This window comes from Haematobia irritans, chromosome 1 (genome assembly GCF_050003625.1).
Source record: "Haematobia irritans isolate KBUSLIRL chromosome 1, ASM5000362v1, whole genome shotgun sequence".
In the NCBI taxonomy this organism is placed as follows: Eukaryota; Metazoa; Arthropoda; class Insecta; order Diptera; family Muscidae; genus Haematobia; species Haematobia irritans.
The window spans coordinates 79,993,290-80,012,527 of NC_134397.1; the positions used below are offsets into that span (position 1 = coordinate 79,993,290).

Sequence of the window (19,238 nt, forward strand, 5' to 3'; positions counted from 1 at the left end):
ATTGGATAATTTCTTCTACAATGTTTGTATTACAGAAAAAGGTGCTAAGAACTAAAAAATCTCGTGGAAGTGAGAAAGATGTGGGGGAATATACAATTGGGCAGAAACAAAATTTTGAGCATTCAGGTCGAAAACCTAAGTTGTTAGCACCTATATTACCTGTTTATTTTCATAATTCATTATGATTGTAAATAAATAAATAAATAAATAAAAATTTGAGCACAATATTGTTTGGGAGAATTTTTTTTTAAGCATATAATATTTTTGGGTGCAAAATGCTTCCAAACATATTATATGTTCACATATTAACATATTGTTTTTGGAAGACAACATTATTGAATTTGGATGCAAAAATACAAAATGTTTGGAACTTAGACTACCCAAACATATATTGTTTAGACCAATATGCTTTCAAACATATTATATATTGGTAGAGATCAAACATATAAATGTTTGGGCAATACCCAAAAATGTATATGCTTGAAGCAAAATATGTTTGGGAGTATATGTTACAGAAGCGATTTTTTGTGAGCGTGCATATACTAACACCATGTACCAAATTTCGCCCGGATCGCATGAAATTTGCTTCTCTTAGAGACCTCGCAAGCCAAATCGGGGGATCGGTTTATATGGGGGCTATATATAATTATGGACCGATGTGGACCAATTTTTGCATGGTTGTTAGAGACCATATACTAACACCATGTACCAAATTTCAGCCGGATCGGATGAAATTTGCTTCTCTTAGAGGCCTCGCAAGCCAAGTCGGGGTATCGGTTTATATGGGGGCTATATATAATTATGGACCGATGTGGACCAATTTTTGCATGGTTGTTAGAGACCATATACTAACACCATGTACCAAATTTCAGCCGGATCGGATGAAATTTGCTTCTCTTAGAGGCCTCGCAAGCCAAATCGGGGGATCGGTTTATATGGGGGCTATATATAATTATTGACCGATGTGGACCAATTTTTGCATGGTTGTTAGATACCATATACTAACACCATGTACCAAATTTCAGCCGGATCAGATGAAATTTGCTTCTCTTAGAGGCCTCGCAAGCCAAATTTGGGGGTCCGTTTATATGGGGGCTATACGTAAAAGTGGACCGATATGGCCGATTTGCAATACCATCCGACCTACATCAATAACAACTACTTGTGCCAAGTTTCAAGTCGATAGCTTGTTTCGTTCGGAAGTTAGCGTGATTTCAATAGACGGACGGACGGACATGCTCAGATCGACTCAGAATTTCACCACGACCTAGAATATATATACTTTATGGGGTCTTAGAGCAATATTTCGATGTGTTACAAACGGAATGACAAAGTTAATATACCCCCCATCCTATGGTGGAGGGTACAAAAAGATTGGAAAATATATACAAACAAATTTTACAGAAAGAATGTAGGTGCCTTTTTCGAAAAAAAAATTGTCAAAATTCTGAATTTTTTGAAATTCTAAATTGTGGATTTTACAACTTTTAATCTTAAGCACTTAGGTACACAATTCTTCTTCTTCCTATACTCGTAGAATTTTGTAGGGATTGCAGTTGATAAAAGAAAACAAGGATCGGCCCAAAAACGGACCCTGTAGGTTCAAAATACTGACACCACTTTGTTAAAATTCTGCACCCAGAAAAAAGTGCCTTCGAAACTAAAGGAAAAAATGTTTATCAATTTAGTTTAGCCATTTTATTTCCATTAAATTTTTATTGGAAATAATAAAATTTACTTGTTTCAGTAAAAAAATCCTAAACTGAAAGCAGTTAGGAATAGTTCATTAACTAGAATAAGGCATGGAATTTTACTAACACTGTTTTCTTCGCTGGGTATAAGAATTTACTACTGAACAAGAAAATTTTATTCACTGATAACAAAGCATTCGTAACAATAAACAAAAACCGAACTACAACCAAGTTTCCTCAAATTTAGTAAAATTTCTTATAAAACGATAATTCTGACTTCCTTTATTATAGAAAGCTTATCATACATACGAATAACACTTAGCAAGAAAAGTATTTTAGTTCATTCGAACTAAGAAGTATTCAATCCTTTCAAAACTTAAGGAAACACACTTGTTAGAATATAGGACATTTTCCTATATTTTTTTTATCTACCTGTAATCGATACCTGTCATCGATGTAATCGATATGTTTGCGCGTGGGATGTTTTTTTTTTTAGTTGGAATCGCGTTGTTATGGTATACGTAGAGACTGTTAAAAAATAATATTGTAAAATAATATAATAAATAACAACAAAAAATATTTGTTATTTTAAATTAGTGAGAAAATTTTTCGTTTTTTCAAAATTATTGAACACAAATAACAAACAATAAGTCTATCAATGTACGTGATGGTGCATAAAAAAGAAAATACCAACAGGATAACAACCCCGTCATTTGTCTTCATTTTGGAATCTTCATAACATAACATTCATATACAGTGACGCTAACCTTTTGTGAAAAAATTGGTTTATGATTTGTTATATTTGTAGGTATTGAAATTGTAAAAGGAGGACAAAATCGTTACGCAGCATCTTATTAAAAGTGAAAGGAACAAGAAGAAGAAAAGCATTACGTTTTACAGTTGGTAACATTACATTGAAATTGGAAATAGTGGAATAATAAACTAATATTTCAAGGCCACTCGATGCTGTTGATTCTTAATAAATATATTTAATATATTAATAAAACATGTATTTTATTGAGGAAAAATTGCCTATATAAATAAATAAAACTGTATTTAAAAACGAAAGTAAGCAGTTCTAATTTTGAAGTAAAAGGTTTACCACACACGCGTAAGATTTGTAAATCTTACTTAAATAAAATCACTCCATATATGTATTCAATTCAGTTAAATTTTTTCATTCTGTACTATAGTGGTAAATAAATATAGGAAAATGTTAACTAATATATGGAATGCATTCTACCTAATTTCTACGAAAATCACACCGATCAAACAAATAAAAATGTCTTTGGCGCTATACGAACTTCAACTTTTTTCACAATGAGTTCATTTTAACATAAAGTAGTGGTCACTTTTTTCTGGGTGTGCAAAAAAATAAATTGAGGGGCGCATATCTCGCAAACTATTAAATATATTCGCACACGCTTGCGACTTTTTTGAAGTGTTTTACAGGTTCTATCCAGCAAAGAGAAAATAATCGAAATCGGTTCGCAATTGCTAAAACAAAATTTGATACCCCCGAGGTGACCAACTTTCAACGCCTGCAGGTCAGCCCGTGGACTAATTAGATTATTTACTTCTTTTCATTGCTGATGGGATAACCTGTTATGTTTCATCTGCGTGTATAAGGGCAAAGAAAAACAAACGAAATTAGGTCCCGGACAACACTCCAACTGAACTACTACACTGAAAAAACAGTGAACCCACCAGGAAGAAAACTTTTGATTAATTTTAGAAAATTTTGAATATTTTTAGAAATTTTTAACTAAACAGTATTACAAGCGTTGGCATCGCGCCGATATCACAAAAATAAGTAAATATTTTTCGACAAATTCAAGAAAATTTATTAGACATTAATATTTTTTTTCACTTTTTAAAGAAAATTTTGTAGTTTGAAGGAAAAAATTGGAGTTCAAAATTGCAAGAATGTCTTTAGTGACATACGAAGTTCATAATGGACGCTTTTGTAGTAAAATTTACAAATTTGAAGAAATAATGAACTATTTTATGACAAATACGAATTTAGTAAATCTCTATCCTTAACTTGTGTACAATTTTTCCCGTCCTTTAGTTCATTTAACTAACGTACGCAAAAAATTATTAGAGTAAATGAAACTTTCACCAAATATAATAAGTTCATGAACTAAAATATAGTTAAATTGGCTTTAGTGAAATAGTGAGTTCACTTTTTTTTTTGAGTGTAGTACCTATTAAAATTACTTGGATGAAGAACAAACATTTGTAGTTTTTATAGCAGAAAAATATCAGTTATATTAACTAATGCGGGTTGCTATTTCAGCAGCGATGTTTGTTAAAAAATTTTAGCAAGCACGTTTGCTAATTCAATAGTATTTGTTTGCTATTTAAGCAGTAATAATGTTTGCTGTTTCAGCAAACAAAAACTGCTATTTTAGCAAACTTTTTTGCAGTTGTGAATAACAATTTTTGTTTTGGGTGTACTAACATTTCTAACCATATAAATTTCTAAATTAAAGTATGTTTGCCTCCAGACACATAATATTTAAGAAAATGAGATGTGCAATCATAATATATTCTAACATATTAACATATATGTGACAAACATATTATACCAGTTTATGAACATTATACTTTAAATATAATGTACAATGTTCATAAATAAATCATCAGATAAATTGGAGAAAGAATTATTAGACCTCCTATAATTTAATAGTGAATTGGTAAATATTTTTTTTTAATTTGGCCTTCTTTTACTTAGATATTTAGATGTTTATGTATGTCTAAATTATTATAGCTCATTTTTTTATTTTTTTTTGGAAACCAGTTTAATATTGTTTAATGTAAAAAATAAATATTTAATTTCAGAGTAACCTCAGAGGAATTTGGACTATTTGTATAATTTAATAGAGAATTTTATTTATTTATTAATCCTGCACAAGAAGACTTACGATTTATATTTACTGTAAAGGAATTTCGGTTAAAAAGTATTTCCTCTTATAAAATTTAGTGAAAAGTTACGTTAGATTCAAATAAATACAGAAAAACAAAAATCTTTAAATACAAAAAGAGAATTACGAGAAAATATTATAATTTAAATATAATATTTAATTTAAAAAAATCAGATTGACGTAGTAATGTAAGGCAAAAGGAAAATATATAGCAGATTAGTTAGATACTACACCCAGAAAAAAGTGTCTTCGAAACTAAAGGAAAAAATGTTCATCAATTTAGTTTAGCCATTTTATTTCCATTCAGTTAAATTTTTGTGTGAAATAATAAAATTTACTTGTTTCAGTAAAAAAATCCTAAACTGAAAGCAGTTACGAATAGTTCATTAACAAGAATAAGGCATGGAATTTTACTAATACTGTTTTCTTCGCTGGGTATAAGAATTTACTACTGAACAAGAAAATTTAATTCACTGATAACAAAACATTCGTAAAAATAAACAAAAACCGAACTAAAACCAAGTTTCCTCAAATTTAGTTAAGTTTCTTATGTAATGATAAATTTATTTATTTATTTTATTTTTTTTATATTCCTACTACGATGTATTCAATCCTTTCAAAACTTAAGGAAGCACACTTATTAGAATATAGGAAAATTTCCTACATTTCTTTTATCTACCTGTAATCGATACCTGTCATCGATGTAATCGATGTGTTTACGGGTGGGATGTTTTTTTAGTTGGGATCGCGTTGTTATGGTATACTGAGAGATTGTTAAAAATAATATAGTAAATTAATATAATAAAAAACAAATACAATATATAAAATATTTGTTATTTTAAATTAGTGAGAAACCTTTTCGTTTGTTGGAAATTGGTTTATAAAAAAAAGAAAACACAGCAGAATAACAGCCCCTTCATTCGATTTCATTTTGGAATCTTCGATTATCAGGTAATATTCAGTGACACTAACCTTTTGTGAAAAAATTGGTTTAGGATTTTTTGCTTATATTTGTAGGTATTGAAATTGTAAAAGGTGGACAAAATTGCTAGGCAGCAACTTATTCAAAGTGAAAAGTACTAAATAGAAGAAGAAAAAAATGTGTTTTAATATTTCAAGGCCAGTCGATGCTGTTGATTCTAAATAAATATATTTAACATATTAATAAAACATGTCTTTTATTGAAGAAAAAATTGCCTATATAAATAAATAAAATTCTTTTTAAAAACGAAGATAACCAGTTCTAATTTTGAAGTAAAAGGTTTACCACAAATATGTATGATTTATCCAAATGAATGAAAAAAGTTCAATAAAATCATTCCATATATGAATTCAATTACACCCAGAGAAGGAATATGATCACCTCAAACATGTTTTAAGAGCAAAATGTTATTTTTGGGTGGTGACCATGTAACATGGTTTTCGCAACCGTGTTATTTTCTCGGAAAGCATGTATCTGATTTCGGCAATCAGATTATATTTGACGAGAAAATAACATTTTAGTGACAAACATGTTACATGGTTACCATACAAAAATAACATTTTGCTCTTGAAACATGTTTGAGGTGATCATATTCCTTCTCTGCGTGTAAGTTAATTTTTTTCATTCTGTAGTATAGTGGTACATAAATATAGGAAAATGTTAACTAATATATATGGAATGCGTTCTACCTAATTTCTACGAAAATCATATCGTTCAAACAAATAAAAATGTCTTTGGCGCTATGCGAAGTTCAATTTTCTTCACAATAAGTCATTTTAACTTAAAGAAGAGGTCACTTTTTTCTGGGTGTACACAATGGACTGAATAGTATAAGTGAGCCTGATACATCGGGCTGCCACCTAACCTATCCTAGATACTAGATTTGAATTATGAGAATGAGGAGTACATTCCAGACATCGAATGAGTGAAGAAATGTCAAGTTGAGTTCAGACTTCGGCGCCGCACATGAATTAAATATGAACCGATTTGGACAAAATTTTTTAAACTTTCACAAAATCTCTAAACTTTAAATTTAAATAGGTTAATGACCGGGACGGACCACAATGTTAGTAAAAAAATATTGGAAATATTTAAAAAAATATTGGAAATATTTAAAAAAATATTGGAAATATTTATTATTCTGAACCAATTTCAACTAAATTTTGTATGCATAGTAATAATGTTAATTACATTCCCTGTACACAATTTTAAGTAAATTGGAGAGAAATGTTGATCTGCGGTGGTCATATGACTGTAAATCGGACGAGAGATATATATGTAAGCTATGTCTAAATCTGAACCGATTTCAACTAAATTAGGTATGCATATTTATAATGTTAGTTATACATCACGTAACTCGATGTAAACCTTTGGCCTCTGGCGCCATAGGAGCGTAAATCGGGCGAAAGCTATATATAGGAGCTATATCTAAATCTTAACCGATTTCAACCAAATTCGGTACACGTATTTATAATGTTAATTCTATTCCCTGTGCAAAATTTCACGTAGCTCGGAGTAAACCCTTGGCCTCTGGGGCCATAGGAGCGTAATTCCGGCGAAAACTATATATGGGAGCTATATCTAAATCTGAACCGATTTGACTGATATTCTGCATAATTTACGAGAATCACAAAATATTCGATTATACGTAATGGGAAGAATATTAGTTAATAAATACGTCATTTATGACCAGATCGGTTATAAATATATATGACAGCTATATCTGAATCTGAACCGATCAATAGGGATCGTCTTTAAGGTGAAAAACACCCTATGTCAAATGGTGTTAATTTTTAACCATTTTCGTTACTTCTTCTATTTTTCAGCAAGATGTGTGAAGAATATATGTACGATTTTATTCACAAAGATCATTGTATTAAAAACTCATCACAAATTTGTATAATGAAGTACTTTTGCTTACAGAAAAATTTCTTTTAATGTATGAAGATTTTCAGATTAATATAACGATTTGTTGTTCCTTTCATTATTTAATGGCCAAGTCATTGTAAATTTTACTACAGTTTAGTTCATTTTGGCATGGAAAAGGGCTCACTGCTTTTTTAGTACGAGTTCTAATTTATAATTTTACTCAGCCAGGCTGACATTTTAAATGTTGCCCCCTCATTAGTGTTACTCACTGATTTGGACAATATAACCCACGATTATGCTTATGAAGATTCACATTCATATTGATCTACCGCTCAATTTTATTACTTGAGTATAGATGTATATTTTCGTTTGGAAATACCACATAGCGTTGATAAAACCAGGAAAATTTAATGCCTTTTGTACTTTTTAAATACAACTAGCGAAAGTACAGCCTCTCGTAGAAAAGATTAACTAAAAGTAAAGAAGAAAATCATTGGCACTAAATCATGACCATTTTAACCATAATGTAGTTCATACTTACTATTTCGAAAATTTACAAACATTTTCTTTTGATTTAGTTCATATTGAACTTATGTGTACGTTCATTGAACTTTATACTCACGTTTAGTTCATAAAATGTTCTAGAAATACTAAAACAAGTAAGTAAAGTAGAAAGTCCGGCGGGGCTTTGTACCTGCAGAGTTAGTATATAACTAATATTGAGTCCATTATTAAAAAAAGAGGAAATCGCTAAATTAATGTGGGTAATAAATCAAAATTCAGAAAAATCGAACAATATTATTATGTAAGAGTTACATGTAAGTCTATAAGACATTGGTTATTAAATAAGAGTATTATGGCGAAATTTGGGAAAATCGAGCGATTTATATATATGGAAGCTATATCTAGATCTGAACCTATTTCGATGAAATTTCGCACATACAGTTAGTACTATAGAGGACTGGATCTAGCCAACATTGAGTAAGGTCAGTTAATATATGAGTGTTCTATGGCCAAATTTGAGAAAATCGGGTCTTACATATACATGAGAGCTATATCTAAATATGAACCGATTTCGATGAAATTTTGCACACATAGTTCGAAGATTACATTTAGCCAACTTTGAGTACTATCGGTTGATAAATAAGGGTTTTATACCCAAATTTAGAAAAATCGGGCGGTACATATACATGGGAGTTATAACTAAATCTGAACCGATTTCGATGATTTTTTTGTTGTTGATGTTTTTGCACATATTGTTAATAGCGGACTAACTCATCGTAATAAGTACCTACTACGATTTTCAAGTTTGGTGGGATATTAAGCCACCATGCAGGGAAATTCAAAGTTATCTACTGGGTTGCTAACTTCAGGGCCCAGAGGACGGGTATCGACTGGAGTTATTAATTTGGGCAATGACCAAGAGTTAAGCCCAATTAGTCGACCTGTAGACGGGTCGACAGGTGGCGACTTTGACAAGTCGAATCTTTTCTAAGGTAACGACATCAAAAGGAGGCAATCCCTCACGAAAGAGATTCAAGGAACGCAGAAATGCTTTGTTTATCCTAAAGAAATTAGGATCAGTCGACCCAAGCACGTTGTCGGCTAAACAAAGCGATTCCTTAAAATGTGTTCAAGGAATTCTTGAAGCTGGAAAAATGGAACGATCACCGGATGGGCTGCCATCCTCCAAAAGGGATCAAAGATCGTTTGCCTCAGTTACTAAAGACAGTCTTGTGATGGCTATCATTAATAAAGAAGCATTGGACGGTATGGTTCCAAAACAAAAATGGGGGCAAATCGAGAATGCTTTGTCTGGCGTCTACTCACAGGTGCTGGAAAAGTTTCCCGGCCCAGATCCTCGACACCAAGAGGCTGGTTGGTATCAAGGAATGTTTTAAAGCTGCTTTGATACTAATTGGTGAAGTTTTGGAAGTAGCTGCTCTAGAGTTAGTCGAGAAGAAAGACCTAGAGCACATGCGTGGATACCTGCAAACCCTCCTGACCCTGAATCTATTTTAAATAGACTGAAACAATACAATCCAGATCTTCCAACAGCTGATTGGAAAGTTGACCGTTTGGATGAAGTGCATGGACCAAGACGGCATGCAGTGTTTATATTGAACACTCAGCCTTTGCCACATCTAGCATAGTCCCAGGGCCGAGTATGTTATGGCTTTCATTATATCCAAATGAAGGTATATAAAAACGATCAGCTAAAGGATTCGGAAATCGACAAGCCTCTGTCTAAATCAGAAATAAGCGGATCCTCTTGCGAAGTCGAGGGAGATACCAAAGATGCAGACTTGGATAGACACCGTATGCAAGAGCAGGTTTCTACTGCCTCAGAACTCACCAAAGTTGAACCTATGGTTATTGCGAGAGTCACCGAGATCTCTGAAGAGGACATTCTTGATGACTCGATTGAAGCGGCTGATGTGACGGTTGTTGAAAATCTCGATTGTCCTACGGATCCTCCAGATAAATCTTCATCATTGTAAGGCTGCATGTGCTGCCTTAAAAGTTCTCCTGATGAAAGGGGACATAGACATAGTTCTTATTCAAGAACCATATGTTTATAGAAACAAAATATGTGAATTAAGTACTCCGGGGTTCAAACTATTGCAGTATACTGGTAATGATGTAATTCGAGCCTGTATAATTGCTAAAAACGAGCTTAACTTGTTTCTGCTTCCTTCAATGTGCAATGCAGACACTGTCGTTGCAAATTTAGAAATAGCCAAATGCAAATATTGGGTATCTTCGGCCAATATGGGACATGACAGGGAGATGCCTCCATGTGCCGTTAAGACCTTAGTTGAAGAGTCACTGAAAACAAAGACGAAACTCATTATGGGATGTGATGCGAATGCGCATCATAGTAAGAGGTTTTGGACGTCACCTTGACCTCGCAAAACATGAATGAAATGATATCTGATTGGCAGGTTTTAAGTGAACATATCTTCTCAGATCATCGCTACATCAGTTTCAAATTAGATGTTCATACCACCAAGACTATAGTTCCGCCAAATGTTAGGAAAGCTGATTGGAATAGGTATGGGGAATCGTTCAATATGATAATACCGGAAATACCAGAGAAAAATATGAGCACAGTGCAAAATATAGAACACGCAGTGGAGAGGATTACTAAGGCCTTCAACATCTCACTGAAACCGGATGACCTAGAGGGAAGCCAAGGGGAAAAAATCAACCACTATGGTGGTCTACGGGGTTAAGTAATATGAGGAAATCCTGCAGGAAGCTCTTTAATAAATCAAAGTCCACCAGAGCTCCTGAGGATGGGGACTCCCACAAGAAGAATCTGAGAGAATACAAGCGAAAACTGAGAAAGGCTCAGCATAACTCTTGGAATGATTACTGGAGCAGTATTGAAAATACGTCCGAGGCTTCCAGACTACGGAAGGTACTAGCATCCACTAACTCCGCTACAGGTTTCATTAAAACATCGGAGGGCAATTGGACAACGTCCAGTGAGGAGACGCTGGAGGTACTATTGGACACACATTTTCCTGGAAATCAGACGGTCGAAGCATGTTCTGGCGGTGCCACAGGGGCTCAGCGGTCGATTCCTATCGAGGAAACTGTATCGGAATCTAGAATAAAATGGGCGTTAAATAGCTTTGGACCATTCAAATCCCCCGGACCTGATTGAATTACTCCGGCGCAGTTACAAGCAGTGACTGACAGAATCATCCCTTGGTAGTCGGCGATATATATATGATGTATCAACTTAGCATATATCCCAGGAAAATGGAGGGAAACAAAAGTCGTTTTCATACCTAAAGCGAGAAAAGACTCTCACTCGAGTGCGAAGGATTTCCGACCAATCAGTTTATCCTCATTCCTACTTAAGACTCTGGAGAGGATGATAGATATTTATCTTAGAACTAGCGTCGATTCAAGTTTGCTCTCGAAACGACAACATGCATACTCGAAGGGCAGGTCTACTGAGACCGCATTACATGAACTAGTCAGCTTTATTGAAAGCTCACTATCTGTCAAAGAATACACAATCGTGGCGTTTCTAGACATCGAAGGGGCGTTCAACAACATCCATCCGATCTCGATTTTAAATGGACTGACAACTCTGAATGTTGATCCAGATATACTTAGGCTGTTAGACGAACTTCTAACGAAGAGACGTATTTCAGCCACACTAGGACAAGCAAACATACAAAGGTATGTGAACAGAGGCACTCCCCAAGGAGGAGTTCTATCACCTCTTCTTTGGAATGTTGCTATAAACAAGCTTCTGGTTTCCCTAGAAAAAGAAAGGATACAAGTGGTGGCATACGCAGATGACGTGGCGCTAGCAGTCAGGGGAAAATTCCCAAACACAATAAGAGATATTATACAGAGAGGCCTCCGGATGACTGAAAAATGGGCGAAAGATAATGGTCTTGGGGTAAATCCTGCAAAGACAGAACTAGTCATGTACTGCAAAGATGGCAAAACTCCCACGGTTAGGCCCACTTCCTTAGGAGGTATTGAAATTCCCTTTGGTGAGTGTGCAAAATACCTTGGCGTTATTTTGGACCGGAAGCTGAACTTTAAGCTTAATATTGAAAAAAAGGCGAGGACAGCAACGGTAGCTTTGTACTCGTGCAAAAAGTCAATAGGAAAAAACCTAAAATTGTGCATTGTCTATACACGACAGTTATTAGACCTATAATGCTATATGGTGTTGTAGTCTGGTGGCCGGCACTTCACCAGCCGACAAGTTTAGACAAAGTTCAGCGTATGGCGTGCTTGTGTATCTCAGGCGCATTCAGCAAGCCAGGAACAAATTCCCTTAATGTCATGCTGCATCTATTGCCTTTAGACATTTTGGCCAAACAGTCAGCTGCAACAACGGTTGTGCGGTTGCGCGAGCTATCGCTGTGGTCGGAAAAAAGTTACGGTCACAGTTCGGTTCTCAAAATAATGCCAGATGTGCCTAACGTAGTGTATTATACTTTGGCGACACCACTTTTCGACAAAAAGTTTGAGACTCTAATCCCCAACAGTGAGGCATGGTACACACAGACCCCGGGGAATAAACGATATATAGATTTCTACACTGATGGCTCCAAATTGGATGGACAAGTGGGTTGGAGTATATTCTAAAGTTCTGGAACTTCGAATAACGAAAAGTTTACCTTATCACTGTAGTGTTTTTCAGGCTGAAATATTAGCAATAAGAGTGGTGGCGAATTGGCTGAGAAGTAATGTTCCAAAACACGTTGCCATTAATATATACTCAGACAGTCAACCTGCAATAAAATCCTTGGACTCTGTGTTCCTTAACTCGAAAACGACCATCGACTGCCGCAAATCTCTCAATGAGATGGCTGATCAGCACAATATTCACCTAATATGAGTGCCTGGCCATAGGAACATACAGAGGAACTGCGAAGCGGATGAGTTGGCGAGGCTAGGGACTACCTTACATATTCCAGGGGATCTAGAATCTGTTGGCATGCTCCTGGCTATCTGCAAGCTCATACTGCGTGAGAAGGCTGTTATGATGGCAAATGTTCGATGGGAGAATTGCAAGGGTTGTAACGACACCAAGCAAATATGGCTCCATTTAAACTTAAACCGCACACTAGATATGCTAGTGTTCTCGAGACGTCAAATATCACTCCTGATATCTGCTATAACGGGTCGCTGCCTGATAGGCGATTTTGCAAAAACTATTGGCGCGAAGACATATGTATGGGCGATACATATGTATGGGAGTTATATCTAAATTTGATCCGATTTCTTCCAAATTCAATAGTGTTCATCCTTGTGAAAAACACCCTTTACCAAATTTAATCAAAATCGGAATCCTGTGAACAACAAATACATGGACAGACGGACACCATGCGCTAGATCTACTCAGGAGGTGATTCTGAGTCGATCGGTATATATTTTATGGGGTCTAAAATCAATATTTCTGGTAGGCATATTTTTTGGCAGATCAAAGTTATTATACCCTGACCACTATGTGGTTTAGGGTATAAAAAGGAAAATTTCATTGGGCTGTGTAAAATTTTTGAAAAAAATAATAAAATTTAACTACAAGGAAATATTTTTTTTTGCAATAAAAATAATTTAATCTTAGCGTTAGTTTAACTACGGATTTTTTTTCTGTGTGGTTTACTCAAGCACACATTTAATATTAACTGTTGCTCGGAATTAACGGTAGTTAGAAGTCATCGTTAGTTATTTTACACTAAACAAGGGACCTTTTAAATGGGCACAGTAAAGTTTAATAACATTGGCAAACTTCTTCGTAAGTTTGAGGAAACTCGTACTCTCTATAGTAATATCTGATTCAGTCGTTGGATATTTACATGTAACAATTGCAATAATATCTACTTAATGTGAAGATACATTTCCTTTGTAAGTTTTAGCTAAAGGAATAACATCCAAAAAAGTATATATAATACAGCTGGCCAATATTAACTATTGGTTATTATATATTTAATTAACTCTGAGTTAAATTCTTGAATTCTTGTTTTATTAGATTAAGTTTTGATTTCATAGTTTGTTATAATTTTTAGAAACAAGATTTCGAAAAATAAATATCGTTAAGAAACGAATTTTACCGATGTGATATTGAATTTAATATGCATTGAAAAAAATATTACCTTATTATATTGACCTAATATGAAAAATTATGTGACCTTAATTTTAGGTTTAATATTATTATAATTTAGAATAAAGAAGTTTAATTTTAAATAAAGTTGATACTCTTTGCTTTAACAATTGTTTTCATTCAAATTTAGGGCAATAATTTTTCGCAAAAAGATAATGAAAATTCTATAAAATATATCTTTATTATAATTTTATACTGCCTAGATTTAAAGCTAGGTAGCTACCTAAGAAATGCCTTTATTTTAAAAAAGCCGCATCTTTGGCTCGGAATTAACAGCCAAAATCCTTAAGGGAGGGTCAAATTATTTATATCGAAGCATACAGCGCCACACATAAGTAAACCACATAGTGGTCGGGGAACCAACTCCTGAGTCTTACCACTTGGTGTCCGTTCATCAGTCCATGTATTGGTTGTTCGCAGCATTCCGGTAGCTATTATAAAAGCGATTTTGATGAAATTTGGTACAGTGTTGATGGAGAATGGAAGAATATAGGTACAGATGCAACAAAAAAATTTGGAGTAGATATAATTCTTCAATTCTTTTCTATATTATATACGTTTATAAGCAATTTCTCAGTATTAGTTTTTTCGCTTTTTTTACTGTTAATGTTACATTCATTTAAACAATTTTATAATCATTTAATCCTACATTCTCATTTCTAGTCTATATGCTAGGTAATGTTGAATAGCTAGTATAGTGATTATTGTACTCTTTTTTATATCATTGTCTTTCTATTTATTTCTATTATTTTTGTAATATCAATTAATCAAGACTATAGAGTAGCCTGTGATTCTTTTTATTATTCTATACGTGAAGCAGTAGTCTGATCGGAACCAAACTTCGATTTTTGATCGAAGCACTGTGCGTTGAATTCACACTAACTTCCGAACGAAACAACCTATTGAATCTTGGTACAAGTAGTTGTTGTTGGTGTAGGTCAGACGGTATTGCAAATGGGCCATATCGGACCGCTTGGAAGATCAAATTTCATACGATGCGTTTGAAATTCGGTACGTGGTGTTACACTGAAAAAACAGTGAACCCATCAGAAAGAACTATCTTGGTTAATTTTAGAAAATTTAGATTATTTTTATAAAAATTTAACTAAACAGTATTACAAACGCTGACATCACACCGATATCACAAAAGTAAGTAAATATTTTTTAACAAATTCAAGAAAATTTATTAGACATATTTATTTTTTTTTTTCAATTGTTAAAGAAAATTTTGTGGTTAGGGCCTGTTCGAGACCGAAACTTTTTACTTTGGTGAGATATCAATTTACTATGGTGAAAAACAATTGCTAATTTTGTGTACTCATTTCTTTAACAAATAAAAGTACTTTTTGTAAATGTCAACAATTTTCAACAAATGTCAAATTTCTTACTAGCCCCTTGGGCTAGTGAAATTATACTCACCTCGATTTACGTCAAATTTTTACCAATGCTAGTAAAAAGTTTCGGTTTCGAATAAGCCCTTAGAAGGAAAAAAATGGCGTTCAAAATTGCGTGAATGTCTATGTGTCATACGAAGTTCAAGATGGGCGCATTTGTAGTTTAAAACTTACAAAATTTAAATTTACAAATTTAAAGAAATAATGAACTATTTTGTGAGAAGTACGAATTTAGTAAATCTATATTTGTGTGAAATTTTTCAGTTTTTTTAGTTCATTTAACTAACGTACGCAAAAATTATTAGAGTAAAGGGAACTTTCTCCAAATAGAATAATTCCATGAACTAAAATAAAGTTAAATTGGCTTTAGTGAAATAGAGGGTTCATTTTTTTGAGTGTACATATTAAGAAAAGTTTAATCTTTTATTATAGAAAATCTGTTTATTACAAAAATGATATTTTTGACGTCACTGAAAATATAATTAATCTAAAACCTCATACGCTTTCGATTATATAATTTTTTTGAAAGCGATTTGCTTTACTGATCAAAGATGACAGATCGTGATGTTATGTAGTACAGACTAATGTGTCTTACATAGTGAAGATAGTACTGAACGATATAGTTTTTTGAGCTTCTTACATCTGCTCAAAAATCAAAACGAAATATTTTCTAATGGACAAGCCATTTTGTTATGAGTAAAGAAAAAAATAAGGCAATTAAAACACTTACCAATGGACGGTCTTGTTACGACAATGGGAAATTGTTGTCCATATCTATTAATTAAATCTTCAGAGAGGGCTTTGCTTAGAGCATATGTGTTTGGCAAGCCATTTAATAATCTAAAGATGAGAAGATTATTGACAAGAAACGTGTTTCAATTAACAGTTTTACCTTGATGTAATCTGAGCCAGTTCTTCATCAGTCATACATTCGAGCATTTTAATTACTTCATAAGGATCGCAATGTGCTGCATATGGGCGCTCCTCCACAACTGGTTCATTGCACTTAAAACAAAAATAAAAATATTTAGTGGTTATAATATTATTATAAACTTTTTTTGGTGTTATTATTATAAACTGCACACAATTATAATTAAAGTGCATGAAAGGTATCTATTATAAATAGGGTTCTCTTTTTCCCGCATTTTTTCCATTCCCGGGAAAGCCGGAATTTTTTTCGAATTTCGGTCAAAGGGAAACAAACTTTGATGTGCATACATTTACACAGTTTAATAATTTAGAAATCACCTAAAGCTACGGTTATAACATAAGGCGCTGTCTGCACGGATGAAAAAGACTGTTTTTCATATGTTTGGCTATAAACATTATATGTTTGGAACACAAATTTTTAAACACAATATTTTTGAGTGCAAGCATATAATGTTCATAAACTAGCATAACATGTTTGGGACATATATGTTAATATGTTAGAACATATTATGTTTGGGACATAAAATGTTTGTAAATATAATATGCTTGAATGCAAACATATATTAATTTAGAAATAGCCTATAAACATATATGTGTTTAGTAGCTTGGAGCGCTATTTAACAGGGAGCGATATTGAATTAAGTTGGTGGTTGTTGCTTGTTATTACAAAATTAACATTTTATTTTTCCTTGGGCAATTGATCAGCTACTTCTTTGATCCTTACAAACTGTGTGGTCCGCTGTTCGAATCCCCGTCCGGCAAAAGGTAAAATTAAAATAAAAAAATCATACAATTGAATAATTTCTTCTACAATGTTTGTATTACAGAAAAAGGTGCTAAGAACTAAAAAATCTCGTGGAAGTGAGAAAGATGTGGGAAAATATACAATTGGGCAGAAACAAAATTTTGAGCATTCAGGTCGAAAACCTATGTTGTTAGCACCTATATTACCTGTTTATTTTCATAATTCATTATGATTGTAAATATATAAATAAATAAATAAAATTTTGAGCACAATATTGTTTGGGAGAATTTTTTAAGCATATAATATTTTTGGGTGCAAAATGCTTCCAAACATATTATATGTTCACATAATAACATATTGTTTTTTGGAAGACAACATTATTGAATTTGGATGCAAAAATACAAAATGTTTGGAAATTAGACTACCCAAACATATATTGTTTAGACCAATATGCTTTCAAACATATTATATATTGGAAGAGATCAAACATATAAATGTTTGGGCAATACCCAAAAATGTATATGCTTGAAGCAAAATATGTTTGGAGTATATGTTACAGAAGCGATTTTTTGTGAGCGTGTGGACAACTGACAAAATATATAATGTTGATCTGTTACATGAGCCGCCGTGGTGCAATGGTTAGCATGCCCGCCTTGCATACACAAGGTCGTGGGTTCGATTCCTGCTTCGACCGAACACCAAAAAGTTTTTCGGCGGTGGATTATCCCACCTCAGAAATGCTGGTGACATTTCTGAGGGTTTCAAAACTTCTCTAAGTGGTTTCACTGCAATGTGGAACGCCGTTCGGCCTCGGCTATAAAAAGGAGGTCCCTTGTCATTGAGCTTAACATGGAATCGGGCAGCACTCAGTGATAAGAGAGAAGTTCACCAATGTGGTATCACAATGGACTGAATAGTCTATGTGAGCCTGATACATCGGGCTGCCACCTAACCTAACCTAACCTACATGAGCCATAAATCATACTAAAATACAAAATATTTTGTAATACAAAAAAATTTTACTATGGTTTCTTTCGGTATAGTTTTCGGAAGAACACTATTAATATAGTGGAATTTTTGTAACATTAAAAAACTATTTGGAAATGAAACTTATTTCGATTTCACTATCATGTAATACCTCATTCACATTACACTTCCAAAATCCACTTTAACTAGATATCAACTGTCATTTACCTTATAAATAAGGGATTTAAAATCCACTTTTGATAGATTTTGCGACTCATGTGAATGAGGTATAAATTTGAAGTGAAAGAAACTGTCTTAATCAAGGTTAGAATTTTCATATTTCATAAAAACATCCTTGTAATAATTATGAAATTATGCAATTGCAAAAGTGTGTCACATAAGTTAAATTGTCCCTTTGTTTATAAAGGTTTAATCAGTTTATCAGAATGTCGGTTTACAGAAATATGACAATCATAAATTGGGAAGCGCAATCATCTTTTTAACGATTGGGAGCCCGTTAGAATCTGGGCTAGAACATATCAAAAAAACGGTTCCAAAACAAAAAAACGGTTCCAAAACAAAAAAACGGTTCCAAAACAAAAAAAACGGTTCCAAAACAAAAAAACGGTTCCAAAACAAAAAAAAACGGTTCCAAAACAAAAAAACATATCACAAAACATATCAAAAAACATATAAAAAAACGGTTCCCACAAGGCAACTACTACTGCTTGGACCGTAGTCATTCACATTACACTTCAAAAATCCTCATTAACTAGATTTCAACTGTCATGTGACATATAAAACCCTATATTATATATAAAATATTGTAAAGAAATTTTCCCTGGAATTCCCGCACTTCATTCCCGGGAAAGCGGGAGCGGAAAAATAGCAAATTCCCGGGAAAAAACCCCAATTATTAAATTACTAAAATCAAAATAATGAACATTTGGATTTTAACAAAGGTTTTACAATTTCACTACAAATTTAAAACTTAAACTTATATTTTATACAAAAGTTTAACGAAACGTGAAACATTAAATATCAGTTTAGAGCAAAATAAATTATCTTTGAATGCTCAAATTTACAAC

At 33.3% G+C, this 19,238-nt stretch overlaps 1 protein-coding gene across 1 annotated transcript in view; it reads right to left on the reverse strand.

Annotated features, from left to right (window-relative positions):
- The window catches only part of LOC142221273 (fatty acyl-CoA reductase 1), a 90,123-nt gene that overhangs the window by 10,275 nt on the left and 60,610 nt on the right, over positions 1-19,238 (reverse strand). Inside the window, exons 4-5 of the mRNA XM_075290929.1 lie at positions 16,402-16,514; positions 16,240-16,349 (exon numbers count right to left, since the gene is read on the reverse strand). Coding sequence (XP_075147044.1) covers positions 16,240-16,349; positions 16,402-16,514 — 223 coding nt within the window. The remainder of the gene's footprint in view (positions 1-16,239; positions 16,350-16,401; positions 16,515-19,238) is intronic.